General features: G+C 41.8%; 1 protein-coding gene across 1 annotated transcript in view; it reads right to left on the reverse strand.

The window, feature by feature from the left end:
- Positions 1 to 1,316: 1,316 nt before the first annotated feature.
- Positions 1,317 to 13,738, reverse strand: part of LOC110537659 (RNA-binding protein Nova-1) — a 34,907-nt gene continuing 22,485 nt past the window's right edge. The window contains exon 4 of the mRNA XM_021623868.3: positions 1,317 to 9,943. Coding sequence (XP_021479543.1) covers positions 8,924 to 9,943 — 1,020 coding nt within the window. The 3' untranslated portion in view covers positions 1,317 to 8,923. The remainder of the gene's footprint in view (positions 9,944 to 13,738) is intronic.

Consider the following 13,738-nt stretch of genomic DNA (forward strand, 5'->3'; position numbering starts at 1 on the left):
ACTGATGGAGCTTACAGGTAATTGTGTGGGTACAAAGATGAGGAAGTCATTCAATAATAATGTTCAACACTATTATTGCACACAGAGTGAGTCCATGCAATTTATGTGACTTGTTAAGCAAATGTTTACTCCTGAACTTATTTAGGCTTGCCATAACATAGGGATTTAATACTTAGACTCAAGACATTTCAGTGTTTCCTTTTTAATGAATTATGTAACATTTCTAAAAACATAATTCCACTTTGACATTATGGGATATTGTGTGTAGGCCAGTGACACAACATCTAAATGTAATAAAATAAAAATTCACACTGTAACACAACAAAATGTGGAAAAAGTAAAGGGGTGTGAATACTTTCTAAAGGCACTGTAGATCAAGGTAACTTCAACAGATTCTGGCCTATTTGAAGAACTTCACAGGTTCACAAAACAGATACAGGTGTAGGATATACATTTTACCAGTTTCTCACAACAGGAAAATAATCCTGCATCAATAGAAAATGTGAATTATTGTGTGGATTATAATTCATGGAGATGTTTAGTTAGGGCAAATCAAGTCTGACATTTTGAAGTGGAAATGACTAACTTTAGAAGTCTTTTCAAACCTTGAATACACTACAAGTTTGCATTTCCTGCTGTGCAGGGAATTTCCTGCAACAACAGGGTGTTTAAATTAAGATCTCAGCTATATCTGTAATGCTCCAACATTCTGCCCACACACCACTGTACTAGAACTACCCACTGGGCACACAATGGTTGAATCAACATTGTCTCCACATAATTTCATTGAAATAGACGTTGAATAGATGTCTGTGCCAGGTAGACACTAATTAGCTTAGACGCTCACTTTGGCTTTCACCAAGACCTTGAACAACGATTAGGAACATGCACAATAAAACCACAGTTATGATTTGGAGATATAGAGTGGCTCAGCATTTAAAGGCACTGCATCACAGTGCCAGAGTCGTCACTACAGACCCTGGTTAGATTCCAGGCTGTTTCACAACCGGCCGTGATTGGGAGTCCCATAGGGCGGAGCGCAATTGGCCCAATGTCGTCCGGGTTAGGGTTTGCTTGGGGTAGGCCGTCATTGTAAATAAGAATTTGTTCTTAACTGACTTGCCTAGTTAAATAAAGGTTAAATAGAAATATGTACATTTTTCATGATCTACTTCATAAACGAAGTTTCAGCACTCCATTTAGAAAACAAACATGTCGGTGAGCATATTGCATGCAGTTTTATCAACTCAAGACCTTTCACTCCAATGAGGCAGAGAGTAGAGGTGGAGGAGAATAAAGGAACAGAAGACAAGTGATGCTAAAATGAACATTTATAATGACTCTTTGTTGCTGTTGCCGTCGCAAAAATAATCTTTAAAAAACAATTCAATATATTAACACTGAAATGCTGACTTCACTGGTAGTCCACGAGTCATAAAACACAACTCACAGATTTTTTTTTACAAACACAATACTACAGTTACATTATATAGTCATTACCCTTAAATCTATTAATGAATGATGTTCAGAATTTATAATAATAATTAAAAAAAGTTCACAAAAATGACACTTTAAAAATCCTTTCATTCCCTTTTCATAGTTGCTGTTGTCATTAATCAACAGTGTATCGTTATAAAAGGAACTGCTTCTGAGATGTTTCACTGAGGAAAGCAGTAAATAGACTGGCAGCATATAAAAATAGTGGCATGTCATGTCAAATGTCAAACAATGAAGTGTTTTCTGGGAGAAATGGGATTGGGAAGTGAACCATCCCAGTGCTACCACAGCTTCAGTGTGTAGGCTGGCTGGCTTTTGGCTTAATGGAGATTTCATTTGGCACTCGTATTGGCAAATATCTCGATTAAAAAGCTCCCATACGTACTTCACTGAAATGGCTCAAGGAAAGACAGTATTGCCCTTGCATCTTTCAGATTGAGACTGTGTCTGTGTAAAGGCATCCAAGCAAATGCTTAAGTCAAAGGACAAGTGAGGCCTAAACTTTCAAATGGTATCTTCTCTGTCTTAATATAGAGACACTAGTCATTCAGATTGACAAAACTCTTTTTTGTTTTGAATAACATTTAACTTATGCTGACAGTCCATTTCTTGAAATGGAAAAACAAAGAGTTTTACAAAATTAAAAACCTAACCCAAAATAATATTTGCAATGGAGCCAAAGAGGTGTGCAAGGCATTGTCATGCTTTTTTCAATCAACATTTTAGTTAACTTTCAACCCTTCAGAATGATCCGGATGACAAGAAAACAAACAAACAAAATGAAAATTCATACAGTTGTAGTCTCAGCAAAGTTTGGCAATAAACCTGGGGTCAAAATAATAAAAACACACAAAGGGTGGATAAGGTCAACTACGTTCATGGGAGGGTCAAAAAAGGGTCAAAGATAAGGTGCCAGACAACACCACACATAATCGTAATGTCATGTAGGCTGAAAAGATGATGAAGAGAGTTGAGGAGAAGCGGGGGCAAGCAGCCTGAACCGTCTTAGTCCTGTGTCTGATAGTTCAAAGGAATCCCCCCCGAGGAGGAACATTGGGAGGGTTAGGTGAATATCCAGATGATTATTTGTTTTAAATAATATATATATATTTTTTAAATGTTTGGAATGGTGTTGACTTAGTTTGGCACTCAGTAGTGGAGAGGTTAGAACATTGGTGGGGGTTAGTAGGCGTGTATGACAGAAGAATGAGACAGACACTCAAATCATGCATGTGGTAAATTAGTTAGGCCATCTTAGGTTACATAGGGTTCTAAAAATGTTGTTGTCGTCAAATACACCAACACTGACAGCGGTATGACCGAAGCGATCACATTTTTCCGGTGCTGTATTTGTCTCTGATCTAATATTATATCAGCGAGACCTTGGGATAGCATTCTGTAACGTAACAAACATGGACTCTGATAACAGAACATAGAGACATTGTATGAGGTTTACCATGCTTTCAATGCCAATTTGTTCATAAAAATACTCCCATCGCTAGATTTCAAGTGAGCAGAATACAACATGACAAGGTGGAACAGTTCCACTCTTAAGTTCCCTCTCCCTCTTTTAAATCTAGAATCCTTCATTGAAAAAATGACAAAGCTGAGGGATGGGCCTGGAGAAATGTAACAACTCAAATTCATAGACAGAGCAATGGATGCAAGGACCGACCATGCATGATATTAACATTTTAGTTTTAACCATGTTTTGAGGCCATAACGCGTTTGTTTACATCTACATTGTTAACAAATGTAGATGGAGTAAAACAAGCGCATATTTGGGGTTCTGCTGTGATACGACAGTTGAACTAAGCTTATGAGGCATGTATAAGTTATATTCTTCAAGGATCAATGGGTATATATTATTAATTTATAAGTAAAAAAAATGTATGTAGCAACAAAGGATTCTATCTTCAAAGAGAGATTTGCTCATTGCGATTAACACAAATCTTTGCTAAAAGGAAATGAGAATCGATATTGTGAGGACTCGGGTGCCAACTTTTCAGAGAAGTCTGATACACAAAACCCTCTCATCATTCACAAAAAGTTTCATTTTTTTGTTTGTTTGTTTGTTTTTTTACTAAAACAATAACATCAGAGCAACAGCAAAGAATGACAAAAACGGCAGAAAATGAACATGGTTTGCTTTGTTTCACATCCAATAATAGGAGATGTAATTTGTAAAAAGTAAAGTGCATTTATGCAACACCAAACATACAGGATAATGTTTACAGCGAATCTGAAGTGTTGTTGAAACATATCTGGATTATGACTATGGCCATGTCAGGCCTACCTGACTATAGCTGAAATTGGTTCTTGACACAATATGTTAACGCTACATGTAGTTGACATTCCAGCCTTGAATTCACATTTAAAGACTGATAAACATTCAACAGAAATAATGAGCAAATGGTAGTACATTCATAGATTAGATCTGGGAATTCAAGCTGTAGTATAAAAAATCGTAAAAAATATTACGCAGGTTTTGTGAGGTTTAACCTGATCCTAAAAAAATGCATGCCTGGTATTCTAGAAAGCAAAACACAAGAATAACACTGACTAACATTTTTCGCATTTGTAATACTCCTCATGGTACCTTAAGAAAACAAAATCATATCTGTAATAATATAAAGAGATGGACTGTATGAGAATTTGATCTGAAATATGTTGTATTTGGACCAACATGACAATAATAGAACCCCTCCCAACTTACGACAATAAACCATTTTTTAAATATGAGGCGGTTTTAACGTAAGTGCTCTACAACTGATTGCATGCAACGTTATGTCTTTGAATGTTGCGAGAACACATTTTTTTTGCATTCATTTTTTCCCCCTCCATATTTCACTTTGATACCATGCAATAGAAGACGTGCAAAAAGATAACACCTAACTCCACGAAACACATTTTGTCTGATAATGGCTGGCTATGTTATGAATGCTTATAACATGTTATGCTAAGTCCATGCTGGCCTATAGAGACATTTGTGAAAAACAGCAGTGCTTAAGCCACAGGTCAAATGAACACACAGGGGATGCATGGAGTGTAAAACAACATGGATCCATAAAAATCACAATCTTTAGCTCTTACTCTATGTAGCTATGGGGTAAAACAATGCACAAAACAGTTATCCATCCTTTGTTTTCTTAAGTAATGTATTTGATTATCTTTTCTTAACTTAAAAACATTGTTTGATTGGCACCTGATCAGCACTTCTAAACAAGTTATTAATATCTAACATTTGATTGCACATCTACAATTTCAAAAGCTGCAGAAGTCTAGTTTGGCACAGGTTGTACTATAGAGTCTATTATTACTGTTACTATCTTACCAATACTGTATAGTATTCTATACACCTAATTGTATGCCCTGTCTTTTAGAGCATGTTTCTAATCAACAGACCAGACATCTTTTCAACTAAAATGTTTTGTATATTTTACTTATCAAATAGCAGCATTTTCATAATTTACAAAAAGTACATGTAAACCTATTAATTCAAAATCTTAGTAATTTCAAAGGTTCATACGACAAACATTACCAAAACACAAAACAGGACAACATGCTACTATATTGCTTCCAATATTCTTTACATTTTTCTTACGGTCAAACTAAATGACAGAAATATGGACGCCATATGATGAGTCATCGTAATGCACAAACAAATAGCGAAGCTAATCTTACTCAGGCTTAGTTGGCACTCTTCATCATCCACACAAAGATAACATAGAGTTTCACATTGTATTGACGAGACGCTGGACTGCATTTGGACTACAAACTAGAATAGCTACAATAACATACATATACATCATGTTGACATGACATATTCCACAGAAATTAATTTCTAGTCATTTTTCAGATAAGAGGATATGCATAAAGGATGTCACTGTTTCAGCATGAGGTCACGAACGAGTTCCCATCTTTCTCTTGCGCTCTATCATGAACTTTTTTTGAAATAAACTCCTGTTAAAAGGCTGAAAAATAAGTTATGTTTGGTCAACCAACAGACATTTGCTCATTGAACAAAGATTTGCTTACTTATTTTGCTTTCCAGTAGAAAAAAATACATAACCTCTCCTGTTCCCCTAAAAGGTCATATATTACAATATAAGCCTGTCTAAATCCTACTTGTTCCTCTTTTAGTAGGGAATTTGATACCGTAGTTTGAACCAATGTTGCTTGTTGGTCTTGTGGGGTGTCACAGTTTGGAGGCAGTTGTTATCTGTGCATTTTTGCCTGGTGAACTCTATGGGCTGTGAAAATATTTGCATACCCTTATGACCTATAGTGCATAACTGCTATCGATCACTTCGGCACTCCCTGCAACCCCAGACATCAGCGCCTATGAGTAGACAGAAAAAAGGAGAGAGAGGGCGAGCAGAGTGGAGGAGAGAGAGAAGGGAATCTGGATATAGGAGCGTTCTAAAATATTCTAAAAATACCAAATGAAGGGTGGGAGAAATGCCGAAGTAAGTAATGTAATGAACGTAAAAAGAGGACAATGTATAGATCAGACAGCTCTAGAGTAGTCCTCTAAACCAAGTCTAGTTGCATTGCTTATATTACTAAATTCACCTTGATTTGTGCTTGTATTTTAAATCACGTAAACATTTTGTGAGGTTAGGGGCTAAAATATGAAGGTTTCTGAACCCCACGGGTGGAAGTTACAGATATTTTAACTGGAGTGCCATTTCAAATAACCAGTGCACCATTGAGTACTGTTATAAGTCACAGCACATCCCTTCAGAAATACAATGAAAGGGAAACGTGTATTCAGTGAGTCAAGGTAATGGGGCTCGTGGCTAGTGCCATGCCATGCGGAGTGCTCAAACACATAGTTGATAGTAAGATGAGGTAAAGGTAACTTCTTTCTCGAGCAAACATTCCTTAGGATAACTATTGAGTAGGTAGGTATGGTGGAGGAGGGGCGTTGTCATTTCACTCATAAAAAGGGAGTGTTGCTTTTTCTTTGATTCTCTGCTGCTATCCCTTCCGGTCCTGTATTACTGAAAGCCAATCACAGAGCTCTGGTTACATAAGGATAAACGTGTGAAATGGAAAAGAGGGTCAGAATAAGATTCAGGGACTGCTGTGCAGGAAAATAAATGTATTAGGAGTCATTTGGGTTAATAAAAGACAATATGGTTGACTGATGACTCTGGACTCATCAGTAGAAGAGACTTCCATTAATATGAATGTGTAGCAGCTCTCTGCTGTGCAATATTATTGGTAAACCAAAACATCTCCAAGACATCACATTATGGATGTTCTTGTGGAGATGTTCCTTATCTCACTGCTCGGCTGGTTTTGCTCTAGAACATGCAATGCGTGTGTGTCAGCTGTAGGCCTATTTCTTGGATATGTACATCAAAATATGAACACTTGGCTCAAGAAGGGACAGGCACACTGCGTTGTGTCTTCGTTGTGTCTCACAGTGCAGTCATAATAGACCCAGTGTACTCGGATGAAAACCAATGTATAGCAGCGCAGAAGCAAGCAAGGGTAATCTTTGTTTGTTTGAGAATTTTCTAGGAGACAATTAACCCCCCCCCCCCCCCCCCTGCAATTATCCTTACAGAATGTCAGCAAAATGTTTCAGCAATGCATTATGCACTACTGCCAACATAAGCTAGTGTCAATGTCTGCTTTAGGCTAGATAACAAGTTCGACTGACCAACTGCATAAACTGTTTGACTCCATATTGGTATTTACTCTGATTGGGAAGAATGGTTCACAACAAACTCCAAATGGTTTCAGTCCAAATGTGTTTCATGGTGACTCCATTTCTTTCTCATTATTGTCTCTCTTGACTACCAGCCACCCTAAATCTAAAGCAATCGTCTTCTTGTTCACAGATAAGGTTCAAACTGCTTTTCTTAACAAAACTGCTTTGTAGTGCTTCGTTCCCTTGGGGGACTCTTCTGGTTAGATGTTTCTTCAATTGAAAAGATAATGTAACATACCTCAAGCTGTGTATAGTGCCGTCTTCCCTTTCGGATACAATGCTCCTTCCCATGGGGGTTTAATCATATTTCTACATACTGTCGGAGTATGTCGCAAGGAGCAATATCGTCTGGCAAACTCAAAGTACAGGGCCAATTTATGACAATAGTATAAAATGATTGGTTTTAAACCAGTAACTACGTTATTTGGATCTAAACTGCCCATGATGGTACAAGAAACAGTTTGCCATGGCAACTAAAGGACAACTGATTTACTGGGGTAAAATATTAAGACTGACAGTCGTAGCATGAAATCCAGTCTTACTTTACTCACATAAAGGCAGAACTAAATCCCGTAAACTATAGATGAGTGGACAACGCTTGGCATCTCAAAAGGGATTTTCAATTTAGGTAATACAGGAGATATAAGCCTATCTGTAGTTATGTTTTCGTAGCACCAAAAGTGGTGTGTATGTGGGTGGCGGTCTACATGTATGAATGATTGTCTATGTGTGTTCCTGTGTATGTGTGTGTACATTCCTGTGTGTCTCATCTATCCTCTCACATTGAACATTTGACCCCTGATCTACACTCATATATAGTTACTGTGCAGTTCTGGGTTAAAACTATACATATCTGTCACTGCAACTCAAAATGTGATCCTCGTTAATAAAAAAACAACAATAATACTGTCTTTACATTCATATCAACCCGAATTCACAGGTTAAAATAATCTATACGTGTTTGAATGAGACCATATTTCAATAAATAATTGATGAAAATAAAAATTATAACAACCAAAGTGTTAAAATCTTAATCTTGATATGAATCATACAGTGGCATGTCATTAACAATGTGATATCCGTTAAGAATTTAGAATAAAATGGATGCTTAATGGTCTTGGACGACCTCTGGTGAGCATCATTTAACCGCTCTCATGTAGACAAAGACTTTTTTGCTTTGTTCACATGGAGCAAGGTTAACATCAAAGGAAAAAGGCATGAGCAAACATCCATCTCTGCTCTTTTAGCTTGTCTGGAACCTCAACTGACTCTCAACTCACCTGGAGCGGAGGTCTGCAACTGAAGCTGAAAAACCCACACAATGATAGAAGAGTGAAACGAAAGAGAACGAAACCCAAAACAAACCCAGCTATGAGGTTTCTGAATGGGGGTGAACTCATGTGCTCACCCCTGGATCTGCAGCTTGGCAGTGGACCAGTTCAGCTTTACTCTAATCGCCATCATCAAAAGGACTCCTCACAACTTTTTAAAAACATCAGGACCTCGGTCCTAAAAACACAATCACATATCACACAAACTTATCTTGGTTTTCTCCCCACCTCTTCCTCCTTTGTGATCTTCTCTTTTTAATACTGAAATATTGAACGGATATTTTGACATTTTTTTCCCCTCGCCGTGACCCTCGATTCCCTTTTATTTTCTCTGTCTCCATCCTTCCTTTATTTTACCATTTTTTCCCATTTAGCCCACCTTCTGTGGGTTGGTGGCACGCACACCCTGCTCATACGTGATCCGCTGGCTGATCAGATACTGGGCAGCTTGTGTTGCCGCGGGCGACCCTGTTATGGTAACTTTACGGTTTCGCGTGCCGGGGATGAACTCTCCCTTTTTGGAGATCTGGATGCGGGCGCCTGTCAGCTCCTGGTACTCCACCAGCGTTTTACCACCTTTCCCCAGGATGGCGCCCACCAGATTCTCGGGCACGGCAATCTCCACCACGTCCTTGGCCCCGTCTCCCAGCTTCTCTGTGGCCAGCAGGGAAGAGGCCATCAGTGGGGATGAGGCGTTCAGGTAGCCGTTGGAGGCCCCTGTGGCGGCAGCCAGCGAGCCCAGGGAGAAGCCGCCCAGGCCGACAGCGGGGTGGCCAGAGCCGCCGGAGGCATCGCTGGCATAGGAGGCCAGGAGGTTAGCGGCGGCAGCAGCGGCTGGGTTAGCGCTAGCAGCCACGGCGGCCAGGACCCCAGAGGCGGCAGCGGGGTTGAGGCCCAGACCCAGGGTGTTGGTGTTGTAGCCATAGCTGGCCAGAGTGTTGAGGGCCGAGGTGATGGCCAGCAGGTCATTGCCAGAGAAGCTGGACATGGTGCCCGGGAAGCCGCCCATTCCTGCCAGGCCGGCCTGGCCCAGAAGGCTGGAGGCAGTGGCGGCAGCTGCGGCTGCGTTGGGGAGGACCTCGGCTGAGTTGGCGTAGGGGGAACCGGTGGGGTTGGAGTTGGCCACGGGGCCTGAGATGTTGGAGTAGCTGATGTTGAGGCAGCTGCTGCTCTGAGGGTCCTCCTGGATCTTCTGCACGATGATCTCCACGGCTTTGCAGTTCTGCTCGGGTTCCCCGCTGATGGTGACCACACGCTCCTGCAGGTTGATGCCTTCAGGCTTCTGGGACAGCTGCACCCAGGCACCCGACTGCTCCATCACCGCCTTGACCGTGGCCCCGCCCTTACCGATGATCAGCCCAGCCGTGCTGTTGGGCACAATCAATTTAGCCTGCAGAGGAATGTTGGGAGCCAGAGGGAGGAGGGGAGGAAGCAAGGGAGAGAGAGAGTGAGTGATTGTTAAGTAGGAAAGAGAGGTAGATAAATATATCTCTCACAGAGTCATTCTACTATCCCAGCCCCCCTGCTTTACTCAGCAATGTGTTAATCCCAGGGGTTAAGGCTACAGCTGTCGTCCAGCTCTGTGGCAGTGTGGAGGACCTAGTGGGCGGTTGGCCGTTAAAAATAACCCATTGCCTTCACATGTTCCTGACCCTGTCAGGACTCGGGTTGTGGGGCAGGTAACCGGTAAGAAGGCTCGCCCCTGTCAGAAAAGGTGTGCGGCAAGTGTGACTGTGTTCTTGCCATGTGCTGACCATGTGTCCTTATGACCAGGTTTGCCATGTCCAAGGTTTTCCATCCAAATTGGGCTACTTTGAAAACGATGTTGTGGGTAAAAATGTTTTGGTGGCGGGCTGCGGGTTTTTGGGCTACTTCTAAGTTGCACTGCGACCTCCATTGCATTTCTCTTTATAAACAAAAATGTATTTCAAAGTGACCTAATGACTGTGAGGCAGGCCGTTGCTGAGTGAGTGAGTGGTGGGGAGGGCCGGAGGGGTATTTGTTGAGCGAGCGCAGCAGCAGGCAGCTGAGTCCACTATTGGCTGAGTTTACATGAGTGAGAGGATACATAGGAGCAGACGCGCATGTCATGACAACTTTTTTACCAGTTGTAGGTTATTTATTTATTTTCAACCTTTTTTCCATAAAACTTTAATATGCTAGAACTGATGCGCATCAAGAAATAACACAAGCACTGGAAAACGACTTTGGGCACATTAGATAAAAAATTTGCTTGGAGGTAGTTTAAAGTCCATTCTAAATGTCAACTTTGCTTATGGAAAACCATATCAAACTAAGTGTTTTATGCATGTTCAGTTCTTGGGTCTCGAAGGCTGCGCGAGTGGAAATCTGAAATGGAAGTTATGGATCCCCCTCCTGTGCTTCTGTTATGGGGAAGTCCTCAATGGTACTGACATTTAAATGTGGAGAATGATATCTGTTGGCCATCAAGTAGCCTATTAATTTATCTGCCATTGTAGGCTACTGTAGTCTACCATTTGATACAATAAATATGTTAAAATGTCGATATCACTGGAGTCATTACAAATCAATTAGTGCCACTTGTGTAGCCTACCTGGAGCTGGCAAACCAATTTAATAAATAGCCTATAACTTCAGTTTATTGTTATTGTAGCCTTGCGTTATTATGCAGTTATTAATTCATTAAATTGGAAGTTATCAAAGCTCTATCGCAATTGATGATTAGTAGTTAGAATGCATTTTATTTGATTGACGGTAACAGTAGTCAGATTAGGCTAAAGAGAAAAAAAACACTGTCTGTTGTTGACAAGCATATTCAGGTCATATCCATATTCTTAATATTTGGTTCAGTGATTGAAAGTATTACCCCATCCTCAGTAGCCTATTCCAGCAGGCTATTGGGCAGCACAAGCACTTCTTACCTCGAAATCACCTCGCTATTCATGTTGAATAAATTAGTCTGTCAATTTGAACGAAGCAAGCCGCTAAATCATTCTGCTTACATCTTGCCTACATCTTGGCTAGGCTACTGTAGGCTATCTGAAATTAGATGTAGGCCTATCAGGGCTATAGGCTACCTGCATATAGCTAAGATCCTCCTGATTCCTGCTTACAAGCAAAAATTAAAGCAGGAAGCACCAGTGACTTGGTCTATAAAAAAGTGGTCGGATGAAGCAGATGCTAAACTACAAGACTGTTTTGCTATCACAGACTGGAACATGTTCCGGGATTCTTCCGATGTACTTGAGTATATCACATCAGTCACTGGCTTTATCAATAAGTGCATCGAGGATGTCGTCCCCACAGTTACTGTACGTACATACCCCAACCAGAAGCCATGGATTACACGTAAAATTTGCACTGAGCTAAAGGGCCACTTTCAAGGTGTTGGACTCTAACCCGGAAGCTTACAAGAAATCCTGCTATGCCCTGCGACAAACCATAAAACAGGCAAAGCGTCAATACAGGGCTAAGATTGAATCATACTACACCGGCTCCGACGCTCGTCCTATTACAGATTCTAAAGGGAAGCACAGCCGCGAGCTGCCCAGTGACATGAGCCTACCAGATGAGCAAAATCACTTCTATGCTCACTTCGAGGCAAGCAACACTGAGGCATGCATGAGAGCATCAGCTGTTCCGGACGACTGTGTGATCACGCTCTCCGTAGCCAACGTGAGTGAGAACTTTAGACACAAGGCTGCGGGGCCAGACGAATTACCAGGACGTATGCTCCGGGCATGTGCTGACCAACTGGCAGGTGTCTTCACTAACATTTTCAACATGACCCTGATTGAGCCTGTAATAGCAACATGTTTCAAGCAGACCACCATGGTCCCTGTGCCCAAGAACAGAAAGGCAACCTGCCTAAATGACTCACTCACATCCGTAGCCATGAAGTGCTTTGAAAGGCTGGTCATGGCTCACATCAACACCATTAACCCAGAAACCCTAGATCCACTCCAATTTGCATACCGCCCAAACAGATCCACAGATGATGCAATCTCTATTGCACTCCACACTGCCCTTTCCCACCTGGACAAAAGGAACACTTACGTGAGAATGCTATTCATTGACTACAGCTCAGCGTTCAACACCATAGTAACCTCAAAGCTCATCACTAAGCTAAGGATCCTGGGACTAAACACCTCCCTCTGCAACTGGATCCTGGACTTCCTGACAGGCTGCCCCAAGGTGGTGAGGGTAGGTAGCAACACATCTGCCACGCTTTTCATCAACCTTGGAGCCCCCCTGGTGTGCGTGCTCAGTCCCCTCATATACTCCCTGTTCACCCACGACTGCATGGCCAGGCAAGACTCCAACACCATCATTAAGTTTGCTGACGACACACGATGATCACCGACAACGATGAGACGGCCTATAGGGAGGAGGTCAGAGACCTGGTCGGGTGGTGCCAGAATAACAACCTATCCCTCAACGTAACCAAGACTAAGGAGATGATTGTGGACTACAGGAAAAGGAGGACCGAGTACGCACCTATTCTCCTCGACGGGGCTGTAGAGGAGCAGATTGAGAGCTTCAAGTTCCTTGGTGTCCACATCACCAACAAACTAGTATAGTCCAAACACATCAAGACAGTCGTGAAGAGGGCACGAGAAAGCCGATTCACCCTCAGGAAACTAAAAAGATTTGGCATGGGTCCTGAGATCCTCAAAAGGTTCTACAGCTACAACATCAAGAAAATCCTGACTGGTTGCATCACTGCCTGGTACGGCAATTGCTCTGCCTCCCACTGCAAGGCACTACAGAGAGTAGTGCGTACGGCTCAGTACTTCACTGGGGCTAAGCTGCCTGGACCTCCAGGACCTCTACACCAGGCGCTATCAGAGGAAGGCCCTAAAAATGGTCAAATTGCCACCCCAGTCACAGACTGTTCTCTTTACTACCACATGACAAGCGGTGCCCGGAGAGCCAAGTCTAGGACAAAAAGTCTTCAACAGTTTTTACCCCCAAGCCAAAAGACTCCTTAACAGGTAATCAAATGACTACCCGGACTATTTGCATTGTGCCCCCCCCCTGCCAACCCCCCTCTTTTACGCTGCTGCTACTCTCTGTTTATCATATGTGGACAGTCGCTTTAACCATACATTCATGTACATATGTACATACTACCTCAATTGGCCCGACCAACCAGTGCTCCCGCACATTGGCTAACCGGGACATCTGCATTGTGTCCCGCCACC

Source organism: Oncorhynchus mykiss, chromosome 12 (genome assembly GCF_057628025.1).
Source record: "Oncorhynchus mykiss isolate SJ-2025 chromosome 12, ASM5762802v1, whole genome shotgun sequence".
Lineage (NCBI taxonomy): Eukaryota > Metazoa > Chordata > Actinopteri > Salmoniformes > Salmonidae > Oncorhynchus > Oncorhynchus mykiss.